This window comes from Squalius cephalus (assembly GCF_949319135.1).
Source record: "Squalius cephalus genome assembly, chromosome: 10".
NCBI lineage: Eukaryota > Metazoa > Chordata > Actinopteri > Cypriniformes > Leuciscidae > Squalius > Squalius cephalus.
In genome coordinates this window covers 18,932,723-18,945,710 of record NC_137131.1, presented here as the reverse complement: position 1 = coordinate 18,945,710, position 12,988 = coordinate 18,932,723, and the positions used below count along the sequence as shown (strand labels likewise).

At 39.5% G+C, this 12,988-nt stretch overlaps 1 protein-coding gene across 5 annotated transcripts; it reads left to right on the top strand.

Annotated features, from left to right (window-relative positions):
* Window positions 1-5,669: 5,669 nt before the first annotated feature.
* LOC307165511 (kynurenine--oxoglutarate transaminase 3) lies at window positions 5,670-11,774 on the top strand. Of its 5 annotated transcripts, none has more exons than XM_079883183.1 (13): window positions 5,670-5,884; window positions 6,878-6,959; window positions 7,042-7,186; window positions 7,266-7,415; window positions 8,666-8,752; window positions 8,828-8,953; window positions 9,023-9,143; window positions 9,242-9,318; window positions 10,519-10,608; window positions 10,700-10,886; window positions 11,003-11,076; window positions 11,156-11,242; window positions 11,440-11,774. In XM_079883183.1, exons 2-13 carry the CDS (start codon window positions 6,901-6,903, stop codon window positions 11,494-11,496), a joined length of 1,260 nt encoding a protein of 419 aa, XP_079739309.1. In that variant the 5' UTR covers window positions 5,670-5,884; window positions 6,878-6,900; the 3' UTR covers window positions 11,497-11,774. The 5 variants fall into 5 exon arrangements, with proteins under 5 accessions (XP_079739309.1, XP_079739306.1, XP_079739307.1 ...); XM_079883180.1 differs by lacking the exon at window positions 5,670-5,884 and adding an exon at window positions 6,344-6,814 and having other exon boundaries at window positions 6,895-6,959; XM_079883181.1 differs by lacking the exon at window positions 5,670-5,884 and adding an exon at window positions 6,555-6,686.
* Window positions 11,775-12,988: the final 1,214 nt, after the last annotated feature.

Below are 12,988 nucleotides of genomic sequence, written 5' to 3'. Positions count from 1 at the left end.
ATTTGACACATATCCACACATATCCCTTTAAACTATCCCTTAAAATATACTTTTAATGCACTCAATGAACTGACTCCTAAAACTGGCCTTGTTGATTAGCTTGCATTATTAAACTTTTTTTTTATTTTTTATTTTATGTGACATTGCCTTATATAATGTTTGATAACATTGTAGCTCAGAAGATGAAGCATAATGCAAAAGATTATAAAGTCTATTGAAATTTTCCATTAAAAAAAAAAAAAAAAAAACTGTGAAGGGGAATATATTTGACAAGATGACACTGACCAGATGTTTCCATAAATGTATAGAGCTCTCAAAGGTTCTGCAGGCTAAAGATTATCTTTATAGGATCTTGTCCAATTCTGTGAAAAAACTTGAAGTCCAGGCCAAGACCATTTGGTCTGCAGATGCAAGTCTATCAGTATTTCTTATGTAAGTTTCTGTGGTAGACTGGGAACTATTATTTTATCTCTACTAGTTCCCTTAGTTCAAAAACAGCATTTCTGAACATAAGGTTGATGTCTTCTTGACCCTTAGAATTTCACTAGCTTCTGAATTAACTTCGCCAGAGGCTGAAGCACAGCGGTTTCAGCTGCTTTTTTGATTGATCCCAAACAGGAACCACTGAGAGTCTCTTAAGAACAATGAATTGTGCAGATCCAGTGGATGAAATATGAAAGCAAAGTCATTCTTGAAATCAGCAGTACCGCTATAGCTACTCTCATCCCACATTAGGTCAAAGGATACTGCCTATGAGAGTTTTTGATCATCCACAATAAATGCTAGTTTGGCCTCTGCATATACTGTCCAAAACACCCCGCAGCTTCACTACATTTCTTTTGTGTCCTCCCTTTGAACAACCGGGTCCCCTTTGACAATGATCTTCCATGATGAGCCACGACACTTACGATGGAGAATATTTGGCCAGAGGTGGTTTAGAGCTGTAAGCAAGCCAAAATATATTCACCTTTATCAATGCTTATATCAGCAACAAAAACCAGTTTGGTTGATGGCTGTACCTACATTGCTGACATTAGCATACAGCTCCAAGTCAAGCTTATAAACCCATGAAAAAAATATATTAATGCCTAAATGGTTGGTCAGTGCTACTGATATGTAGGCTAAACATGTTTAAGGACGTGCCTCTTCCCCAAAGGTTGTTTTGGAAACATACTGTATGATCTTGTAGATTGTCATATGAAGTTTTCCTCCAAGCACGACAATTGCAAACATGTAAAATGTGAGATAATGACAGGAGACATCTCATCAGGGCTAAAAAACATGGTAGACTGACAGACTGACAAATGTCTTCAGCTTCCCTGTTCTAGCAACATGCACAGCTGGTAATTTCAAAACAATCAACAAATTGCTTTCAGATGGTTGAAATGCTTTGTAAAGATTTCATATATATATATATACACTGCTCAAAAAAATAAAGGGAACACTTTTTAATCAGAGAATAGCATCAAGTCAGTTAAACTCCTGGGATATTGATCTGGTCAGTTAAGTAACAGAGGGGGTTGGTAATCAGTTTCAGCTGCTTTAGTGTTAATGACATTAACAGCAGGTGCACTAGATGGGCAACAGTGAGACAACCCCCAAAACAGGAATGGTTTTACAGGTGGAGGCCACTTACATTTTTTCCCCTACTCATCTTTTCGGACTGTTTTTCACCAGTTTTGCATTTGGCTAGGGTCAGTGTCACTACTGGTAGCATGAGGCGATACCTGGACCCTACAGAGGTTGCGCAGGCAGTCCAGCTCCTTCAGGATGGCTCATCAATACGTGCCATTGCCAGAAGGTTTGCTGTGTCTCCCAGCACAGTCTCAAGAGCATGGAGGAGATTCCAGGAAGACAGACAGCTACTCTAGGAGAGCTGGGCAGGGCCGTAGAAGGTCCTTAACCCATCAGCAGGACCGGTATCTGCTCCTTTGTGCGAGGAGGAACATGATGAGCACTGCCAAAGCCCTACAAAATGACCTCCAGCAGGCCACTGGTGTGAATGTATCTGACCAAACAATCAGAAACAGACTTCATGAGGGTGGTCTGAGGGCCCGACGTCCTCTAGTGGGCCCTGTGCTCACTGCCCAGCACCAGGGAGCTCGATTGGCATTTCCCATTGAACACCAGAATTGGCAGGTCCGCCACTGGTGCCCTGTGGTTTTCACAAATGAGAGCAGGTTCACCCTGAGCACGTGACAGACAGGAAAGGGTCTGGAGAAGCCGTGGAGAATGTTATGCTGCCTGTAACATCGTTCAGCATGACCGGTTTGGTGGTGGGTAAGTGATGGTCTGGGGAGGCATATCCATGGAGGGACGCACAGACCTCTGCAGGCTAGACAATGGCACCCTGACTGCCATTAGGTATCGGGATGAAATCCTTGGATCCATTGTCAGACCCTATGCTGGTGCAGTGGGTCCTGGGTTCCTCCTGGTGCACAACAATGCCCGGCCTCATGTGGCGAGAGCATGCAGGCAGTTCCTGGAGGATGAAGGAATGATACCATTGAAGGGCCACCATGCTCACCTGACCTACATCCAATAGAACACCTCTGGGACATTGTGTTTCGGTCCATCTGACATCACCTGGTTGCACCTCAGACTGTCCAGGAGCTCAGTGATGCGCTGGTCCAGATCTGGGAGGAAATACCCCAGGACACCATCCGTCGTCTCATTAGGAGCATGCCCCGACGTTGTCAGGCATGCATACAAGCACGTGGGGGCCATACAAACTACTGAGTACCATTTTGAGTTGCTGCAATGAAATTTCAGCAAAATTGACAAGCCTGCTGCATCATTTTTTCACTTAGATTTCTGGGGTGTCTTTGAATTCAATCCTCTGTAGGTTGATCATTTTCATTTCCATCAAACGATGTGGCATCCTTTCGTTCATAACACATTACCCAGTCCATATTAGTATAGATATCCAGCATGATATTTTTCCCCATTGAGATCTGATGTGTTTTCAAAGTGTTCCTTTAATTTTTTTGAGCAGTGTATATATATATAGGGTTCACCCATTTATGACAAATGATAGTCAACATGTTAAAATGTGTTCCCCAAAAGGCACACACTATTGAGATCATCTATTATTTAATATCAGGGTTTTATTGACCCCTGGGGGTCTTTGAAGGTACTGCATAGGGAGAAGGTACAGCATAAAGGATTGAATTATGTAATAATGTTATTTTTTTATTTTATTTTATTTAGGGGTTCTTGGGTCAACTGAAAGCCTTTCAACTGAGGAAGCGCCAAGCGACTGCAAACACAAGCTCACACGGTGTTCGTTCCCGATTATCTCATGGAACCAAGGTTACGTTAGTAACCAAAACGTTCCCTTTCTATAACTGTTCACTCACATTGCATCGATAGCTAATGCTATGGGGAATGCAATCCAACAGCACGCTGTTATAAGTGCAGGACTGTCCAAGCCAAAGGCAGAGAATAGGCCCTGCGATTCTGGCCCAGTGATGGCTCCGATCAGGGGGGCTCAAAAGTGGGCAGCGTGACAGTGGCCACTCCGGGAGCTCTGACTGATCTCAGGCTCTGCCTTGGGGTGGGGCTGGGCAGGTGTTGGGGGCATGCCACAACTTCTTGTGCGTCTCTGGAATAAATGGGGCGGGTCTCTGGTGGGTCCGGGCTGCAGGAACCACTCTAACCCCAGCTCCTCGGCGGCCTTTGAGAGGACTATAGCCACTAGCCAGCCAGGGCAGGAGAGCCTAGCCAGGGCTGGGAATCATCTGGCACATTTTGTGGCAGGGTGGCGGAATTCTCAGCGGGGTTCAATCACTTCTCTGCATCTGAGTCAACCAGGGACATGGCATCATCGCCATCGTCATTTTTCTCAGACCCTCCAAATGAGACCAATCCACGCGCACCGGAGGAGGGGCGTTGGTCTTCGCAGGTAAACAGCACAAGGGAATCCTCTCACTGTGGGGAGAATGAGACTCGCTGGATCTGGGCCGATGTGAGCTCACTGAGTCCCATTTCCCAGGCTACGCAAATCCGACTTTCTTCCTTCTGGGCTTGTGAGAGGAGGGGGTAGAGAAAGGAGCATGAGGGGCGGGATTACTTCCTTTAAAGAAAGTGATCCACGTGCGCAGCGAGGTGAGACATTTGTGGTTCAATAATTTGCAACAAACACAACTTCAAATATGCTCTTTTATCAAGAGTAAACTCGCTCGATCACTCGCCAGGTGGCCACATGGGAGAGGCGCCTCTCAGCCGAGATTGCTATCGCTGCTGGGCTCTTCCAAACGGCAAGCAGGTAGGCTTTTTTTTTTTCTTCTTCTTCTTCCTGAGATCAGTGAGATGTTCTGCACACTTGGGAAAGATTCTGATGAAATTGCAATCAGCTGTGGCTTATGTAGGCAAATGTGCCCGCCCATTTGGCAGCGCTGAGACGCCATTGGTCTGTGCAGTTGCACAGACTTTATTCAATCAGGCTTCAGTATTTTCAAAGAAAGGGATTTCCCATAGCGTCAGTTATGATAAGGGAACCCTGATTTAATGTAGTAAAGCCATGAATTAACTAAACAAAGTAAGAAAAGTTTGTGATTTAACTGGAAAATAATTCTAAGGTACATAAAAATGTATTGTATGAATTTAAATTACAAGAAAAGTTGAAATTTAATAGCTAAAAGATTAGCAGAGAAATTATAAATCTTTGGATGAGCTAGACTGCTAGAGTTAGCATACATTGGCGATTCATAGACAGTTCTATTCAAAGTTGAAATATGATAGCTAAAAGATTAGCAGAGAAATTAGAAATATTTGGATGAGCTAGACAGTTTAAGAATAGAATCACTGCATGCTATCTCTAGCAGTCGCAGGCAAGTTTATTTCAAAATAATAAATTTCAATGACTTGAAAGGATGTTTATATAAACAGTGAAGTGTGAAGAGAAACTTTTCAACTCTTCTTTACTTTACAACATTAGCAGGATTAGCCTCTACTTCAGTGAACCTGTAAATAAATAGGCCTTATACAATGAGAAATTACACTACATTCCAAGTCAAAGAAGGAAAGTATGTATTGTCTTGACTTGATACTAAAACTTTTTACAGCTTTAATGTGCTGAGCCTGAGATGTATAATGTTAATTTATTTACTGAATTATTAATACTAATCGATTACTAATGAATGCAGAAGGCAACTGAGTGTCATGTCTCTGTGGTTACAGCGCCACCTGCTGAGTAAAAATACTTGTTGATGAATGATGTAAAATGCTGAAAGTTTCAATATTAACCAACTGCAGAACCGCAGAACCATACGTCATAGCAGTGTGAGGATGACAGCTCCAGCCTAACAGTCTGATGCCGGAAGTGGGCGGGGTAAAAGCATTTAAGGGGTGGAGTCTATGGTGGAGATGAGTAGGTTTAGGGATCAGGGGGTGGAGATGGGTAGGTTTATGGGTGGGTTTAGGGATCAGGGTGGGTGGAGATGGGTAGGTTTAGGGATCAGGGGTGGGTGGAGATGGGTAGGTTTAGGGGTGGGTTTAGGGATCAGGGGTGGGTGGAGATGGGTAGGTTTAGGGGTGGGTTTAGGGATCAGGGGTGGGTGGAGATGGGTAGGTTTAGGTATGGTAAGAAAATATGGACTTTATGTCGACATGCAATAAGTAATACATTGACTAGGTGAGGATACCACCATAATGATTAATTTAACCCTGACTACAAAACAAACACAAAACTCTGTCTCTGTCCCAAGGCACGTTCTTGCTTTTCCAGCAGGAGCTTCTACTTTTTAAGAGGCGTTAACAAGAGACAATAACAAAGAAAATTGTTACTGCGAGCAAATTGGAAGTCATTTTTAGTTCATGTATCTAGCATGTGCCAGTGTCTAAAAGGTATATAGAGGCGTTAACAAGTGAGACAATCACAAACGTGAGTATAAAATTATTACTTCTAGCAAACTGGAAGTCATTTCTAGTTCATGCATCCTTTAGCATGTGCTGTGCCAGTGTCTAAAAGTTTTTTTTTTTTTTTTTTTTTAGCTTGATAGGCTACTCCATACACGCATGTCAAGCTCTATGACCTAATTATATATTTTATCGAGTTGGTTTTAAATACCACTTAAAAAAGAAGAAGAAAAAAAAATACTTTCAATCAGACGTAATAACTTGTACGTATTTAGGTGACGTTTTTGTGAACTACCGCAAAACGGACACACTGGGTTTTAAAATAAGCACCCAGGCTTAAACTTTAATCGGTAAAAAATAGGGCTGAGTAAAAACGTACAATATTTGAGGAATGGTATTCCACTCTGGAGATGAATAATAGTCCACGCTGTGAGATCATTCTGGAGCCGCATCGCTTGGAAACGCGAGTCACTGAATCGTTTATGACTCGGTTCTTTGAACTGATTCTTGGGATTGATTCGGACTTCTCATCACTGCGAAGAAGATAGTTTATACATAATTAAACAGGTTATGCGGGCTTTAGAATCATTGCATCGAGAGGTCCAAAAGAGAAAGGTCATCACGTAATTTAATTAACCCTTATTCCAGACCAAAACACACAGAACTGTATCGGATCTTTAAAAAGAGCAATATCCGATTGGTCCGTTTTAGAGGCGTGGGACGTTTGCGTCAGACAGAATCTGCTCCCGTCGAACACAAAATAGATTTACAAAAACAGCAACCAATAAACTGAAGGAGTCTTATATCTGTGACCGCAATGTTTTGAAGTGAGCAATGAATATTTGATACGATTTCGACTTATTTTTGGGGGGCAGAAATGAATCTACTCCCTATTTTCAGATCTGCTCCACGCATATTACAAACTAATAGATTTAGAACTTTATCGTCCAGCAAAGTGAGTGTAAAAGTGTAAAGTTTGACTGAATTACTAATTTCTCTTTGACATTCCTTTATTTAGTTCTTTCACTTTTTTAGTGTAAGATGGCATCCATGAAACACAAGAATACGAAAAGAATAGAAGGTCTGGACAAGAATGTATGGTAAGAATCAAGCTTTATTTGCAAAAAACTTTCTTACAGACATGTGTTAAATGTTCTTAATAGTGTTTCATGTGTTGTTTAGGGTGGCCTTCACATCAGTGGCAGCAGACCCTTCCATTGTTAATCTTGGACAGGGTTTCCCAGACATCCCTCCTCCCTCCTATGTGAAAGAGGGTCTCGCTCAGGCAGCAATGGTAGACAGGTTGAACCAGTACACGCGTGGCTTTGTATGTTCGATCCACACTTTACTATCATCCTGTATTATGTGTTGAAAAAGCACTCAAATGGTTATTTTTCTGTTTTCAGGGCCATCCAACACTGGTTAAAGCCCTGTCAAAAGTATATGGAAAAGTCTATGACCGTCAGCTCGACCCATTTAAAGAGATCCTGGTAACGGTGGGGGGATATGGATCTTTGTTCAGCGCTATGCAGGCTCTGGTTGAGGAGGGAGATGAGGTGAAAACATATTTAGTACTCATTATACTTATCCACCTTATTCCTGACGACCTTACTGCGATTTGAATTACGGGTGGCACTTCCGGTTTGGGGAACTTCCATTCAAAAAGGCTGAAACGAATCATTTCAAATCATAAGGTTGCCCTACAAATAAAGCTGATCCGTCAGTTTGACTGGATGAGCTGTCAATTTTCCTTCATGATTTATTTTCAGACATCATGAGAATAACGTTATAATTGGTATTTTAACGTGACATGTTATAACAAGAATATCTGGCAAGAGCTCTTTTCAGTCGCTGCTTTCTTTTCCTCGTGATTATTTTCTTTTTTCCCTTTGCAATCCGCTGTAAAAGTATGAAAAAGGACAACATACACTGCACATTTGTGGTCTGTTCTCCGGAATTTAATTTATGATATAGTCCATTAATAATTCACTGGAATGCACGAATAATCTCTCGTTATTCTCCTCAAATCCTCATTTCTCTTTCCAGGTTTGTTTTCACAGGTAAATGCAATTTAAAATGTAAATGAAATCACTATGAAATAGTATCACGTAATGCTGAAGTTAATGAACATTTTTGATTAAAGTCCAACTAAAATCAAAATTGACCCTATTTACTTTGTTAGCGCATATTACTAGTCTTGTGGTGAAAAATTAATCCGTGCAAGTAAATACACAGAAAAACTGGAATGGCGTTCCTTCTCTGATGATGTAGGTTTGATGGCTTGGTTTGGGAAACGCTTAACCACTCCCCTCGAACCGTTAGTCTGTAATGAGCGAGAGATGGAGAGGAGGAGCGCTAGAGTAAAACCCTGCCCTCTGTTCAATATTCCGTTTCACTGGGAAATACGTCACAACACTGGAGAAAAGTCGTTTGCAACTTCCGGTTCACGCAGACTTTAAGGCAACATAAGTTACATAATACATATATATATATTACTACAGTGATATTTAACCCGTCCGTTATTGCTGCGCTTTTGGGGTTATTTGGTCTGTTGAAATACCTTGATGCTTTTACACTTTTAAATTTCCTTTTAATGTTCGATGGTTGAAGGGTGAGTAGATTAATGTCATCTCATTGTGACATTTTTTTAAACATATTGCGTTCATAGAGCGAGCGTTTCACTGATTGTTTTCAGCTTAATGGAAGTTACACTCATAATTCGCGCAAAGCGCCATGGTGCGTAGGAGTAAGGTGGATAGCATTCCAGTAGATTATGATTCACTCACTCTCCATTTTCTCCATTCAGGTTATTATTATAGAACCTTTTTTTGACTGCTATGTTCCTATGGTGAAAATGGCAGGAGCCAAACCTGTTTTCATACCTTTGCGACTGGTAGGTTTGCCTTCTCTATTAAAGTGATTGTCATATTTCTATAAAAACATAACACTTGATTGACCTGTTCTGTAGAAGTCACCCGCAACAACCAGTATACATAGTGCTGACTGGGTTCTGGACCTGGAAGAACTTGCTAGTAAATTCAACTCCAAAACCAAGGCTATCATCATCAACACTCCTAATAACCCTATTGGAAAAGTAAGGTGACGTATTGCTTTTAGTTCCAAAATGGCATATTAATATCCTAAAGCTCTCTTCCACTCCCAGATATTCAGTAGGAGCGAGTTGCAAGCGATCGCAGATCTCTGCATCAAACATGACACCCTGTGCTTCAGTGATGAGGTATATGAATGGCTCATATATAAAGGCCATGAGCATGTAAAGATAGGTATGTGATATTTCTCCAGCTGTGCATCTTATCTTTTGTGTCAATGGATTACATGTGCTATTAAGAGGTGATGATTCTGCAGTATTCTCTCTGAACAGCAACCCTCCCTGGAATGTGGGACAGAACCATCACTATCGGCAGTGCAGGGAAAACATTCAGCGTGACTGGATGGAAGGTATTTGACCATTATCTTCATTGTTCATATTTATGTCTGGCTTTACCTTAAAGGAATAATTCTTCCCAAAAACTATAACTGTCACTATTTTCTAACCCTCCTCCTGTCAATTTTAACCCACCCCCTGTTATTTTTCTCTGTGGAATAAATAGAGATTTTTAGACTTTAGATTTTAAATTTTAACTCCAGTCTCCAAAAAAGTACAAACAACTCCATAAAAACAACATACAATGTTGAAAAGAGCTATAAAAAATTATGCATTATGGCAAGTTTGATGCCAAAGCACGATAGAGTGCAAGTTCCCATTCTTTTTCTCTATAGGGGAATGATTTTTAAGAATAACTTATAAACATTTAAAAACAGACCTATTGTGAGCTATGAGGTGGTAAATGGTGATATATGCTTTTGTTAAAGCCATCAACACACAATGTTTAATTGTTCTTGGTGAAAAACTACATTACCCACAGAATCTCCATCAATCAAAGAACCAAAACAAGCAAATTATAGGCAATGGTGTTTTGGGGGCCTGAAAATGCAAACTTTTGAAACGACATTGTCTTCTGTACGTGAAAAAAGTAAAAACTTTTCCATTTATGATATAGTACATCATTGTCGTGTAAACATACCCAAAGTGCAAGTTTTTGAAAACTATACTGTTATCGTCTCAGTATAAACTCCAAAAACACAAATTAGTGAAAACTGTGATGTCATGCGCATGCATATTATTCTATAGGCGCATAGAGTTTCTTTACAAAGTGACATCGCCAACTACTGGCATGGCATGCAAAATACAGCTTTTTTTTTTCTTTTTTCTTTTTTCGTGGATCCATGTAAAGGATCATTTTGACAACGTTGTCGTCTGTACATGAAAAATGCAAAGGAAAAACTTTCCTGGTTTAATACATTGTTGTCGTGTAAACATACCCTAATTCGACAGTGGTTCCCTCGTGATTTTCCCATGGGTTTTTATAATTTTTTTTTTTTTTTTTTTTTTCAATTTACAAGTAAAATAAGGTCTGTGGTAAACTTGATGAAACTTTGCTCTGCAGCGTAAATGATCAAAAAGTGAATTTTAAAGCTATGGTCATTAAAAAATATATATGTTTGTAATAATTAACTAGATAAGAACATTTGGTGTGTGAGTTTGTGCAATTTAAATGTACAATACAACAATCTTTTTCTTTTTTTTTTTTTTTTCAGTTGGGTTGGTCAATTGGGCCTGAACACTTGATAAAACACCTGCAGACTGTTATGCAAAACAGTCACTACACATGTCCGACACCATTACAGGCAAGTTTTGTCTGTTATTGGTTTTTACGGTGTTGCAACGCATTATTCTATGCATTCTATGGGTTTGTGACATAATTGTACCGCACAATAGGAGGCTGTTGGCCAGGGTCTTCTTCGGGACTATGAGCTGATGGGTCAACCCGACTGCTACTTTTCCTCTCTAGCATTAGAGCTGGAAGGCAAAAGAGACCGTATGGCAGCCATGTTGAGACAGATTGGCATGACTCCAGTGGTCCCTGAGGGAGGATACTTCATGATAGTGGATGTCACAGCACTCAGTAAGTGGGTTGAAGTCATGTATGTTAATAAGATTATATTTACAGAGGCAAAGGTGACATTGGTTGTGGGTGGTTTAATCTGATTGATGTTGTTCTGTCTTGTCTGCTAAATATAGATCAGGACCTGTCACATATGGGAGATGAAGAACCTTATGACTACAAGTTTGTCAAATGGATGATAAAAGAGAAGGTACTCTCTTTTTTATTTTAGGAAAATATGTAACAGAACAAAAGCATATTATTTTTTTTTTTAATTTTTTTTTTTTAAGAAACTGGCTGCAATTCCTGTAACAGCTTTTGTGGGGGAAGATTCAGTAAAGCAGTTTGAGAAATACATTCGTTTGTGCTTTATCAAGGTAAGGAATGGGTTTACAGGCTTTTACAGTAAATACAAAAGATAATTCGGCTATCTACAGACCGCCAAATCTATATTTAGCTGTATTCCCTTTCTGAATCTGTCTGAATGTTGCAGAGATTATTTTCTTATAACAAATTACATTAAATGCCTTGCCAATGCTAATAGTATGTAATGGATTTTTTTTTTTCACTACAGCAAGACAGTACCTTGGATGCAGCAGAAGCCATTCTGAAGAGCTGGAACAAAAGCTGATTTCTGAAAGCCTGATAATCCAGTAATAAATATGCAGCACCTGTCAGATTTATAACATATTTTACTTGAATTGTATATTGTTACATCCTCTTACAATGACTAAACGGTGGCTGAAGTGTATTATAGAGCTTGTGTTGACAGTTTTCTGGATCAGTCATTTTTAAAACTTGGTGTGATTATGGTTCAATTTTAAATTGATATTTTGTCACAGGCTACTAGTTGTATTACATTTTCTGAATTTAATTCTTGTATAAATAAAATCCTCTCTGTGTGGGAAATCACAATTTATGTCTGGATTTTTTAAGGTACCTTGTCTACGTATAAAGTTGACTGCACACATACACTGCCGTTCAACATTTTTCAATATTGAAGACTGCAGTTGATCCATTGCTGAAAATTCAGCTTTGGATCACATGAATACATTACATTTAAAAGAAAATATTGAAATTTAGCCTGAGTGAGCATAACAGACTTTTAATTTTTATTACTTTTTATTCTTACCCCACACGTTTCAATGGTAGTGTAGTGTAGAATGTGTAGAAGGTGCTGTTAGTTCAGGGCTTGTGAGATGGAAACAGCATGTTGTATCTAATTTAGTTGCGTTTCTGATATCAGTTCCCATCAGTATATATCACTATATCTGTGACCCTCCATGCAGAAGTCAGGAATTATGTAGTCCCAGTGTTTGCATTATTTTACAATGTTTACAGTAAATTACATTTACCCACAGAGTACAACTCATATCATAACTGGTGCAGCAGTTAGAAAACATACTTCTAGCATTTTGAGTTATGGTGCTCATATGAGAGAGACAGGTTTTAGTCTGACCTGAAACATGTCCTGGTCCCATTTCTCTTGGATCAATATTTTTCTTTTATTCTCCAATGTCTTGAACAAACTTTTTTTTTTTTTTTCAAGACAATATCATTGGTCAACCTCAAGATGGCATTATTCAACCAAAAATATTTCATATAGGTGGACCATTAACCTGTTTGAACATTAACCTGTCTAGTCTTAATATGTCTAGTCTAAAATGCATGATTGAGCTGTTTTAAAAGCAACTTGCACAGAGATTAAAAAATCTTAAAATATGTCAGTACCATTGTTTCGCCTGATTTTAGGGCACATTTATAAAAGATACTTAAATGTCTTAATTGAGCTAAAGCCTAATCCTGGTTTAATCTAAGGCCTGTCTAGAAACCAGGCCTGAGTGATAAAAAAGATATATTATTAGACAATTAATTTGTAGCTATTTGACTTTTTGGCTCTTTTTTGTTAGCAGCAAATGTTCAATGAAGTTAAAGTCCCCCTGTAGTCAATAATTGTATCCCTTAAAACTCATCTTTGATCACAAAAATAACATATTTAAACGTTTTTTTCCTTAAAAAAAATCTTCATGCCGTGCCTCATTTAGTGTACGGGGTTCTATGAATATGCAAATTAGCCCCACCTCCACTCACTCACACCAGCTCAGTGATCCACTCTGACAATC

Bases quoted from the DNA above. Each gene is read 5' to 3' on its own strand.
- LOC307165511 (XM_079883180.1), top strand. From the start codon at position 6,737: ATGAATCTACTCCCTATTTTCAGATCTGCTCCACGCATATTACAAACT. The intron at 7,416-8,665 runs GTGAAAACATAT...TTCTCCATTCAG, and splicing joins TGGTTGAGGAGGGAGATGAG to GTTATTATTATAGAACCTTT. The intron at 8,753-8,827 runs GTAGGTTTGCCT...CCTGTTCTGTAG, and splicing joins TTTTCATACCTTTGCGACTG to AAGTCACCCGCAACAACCAG.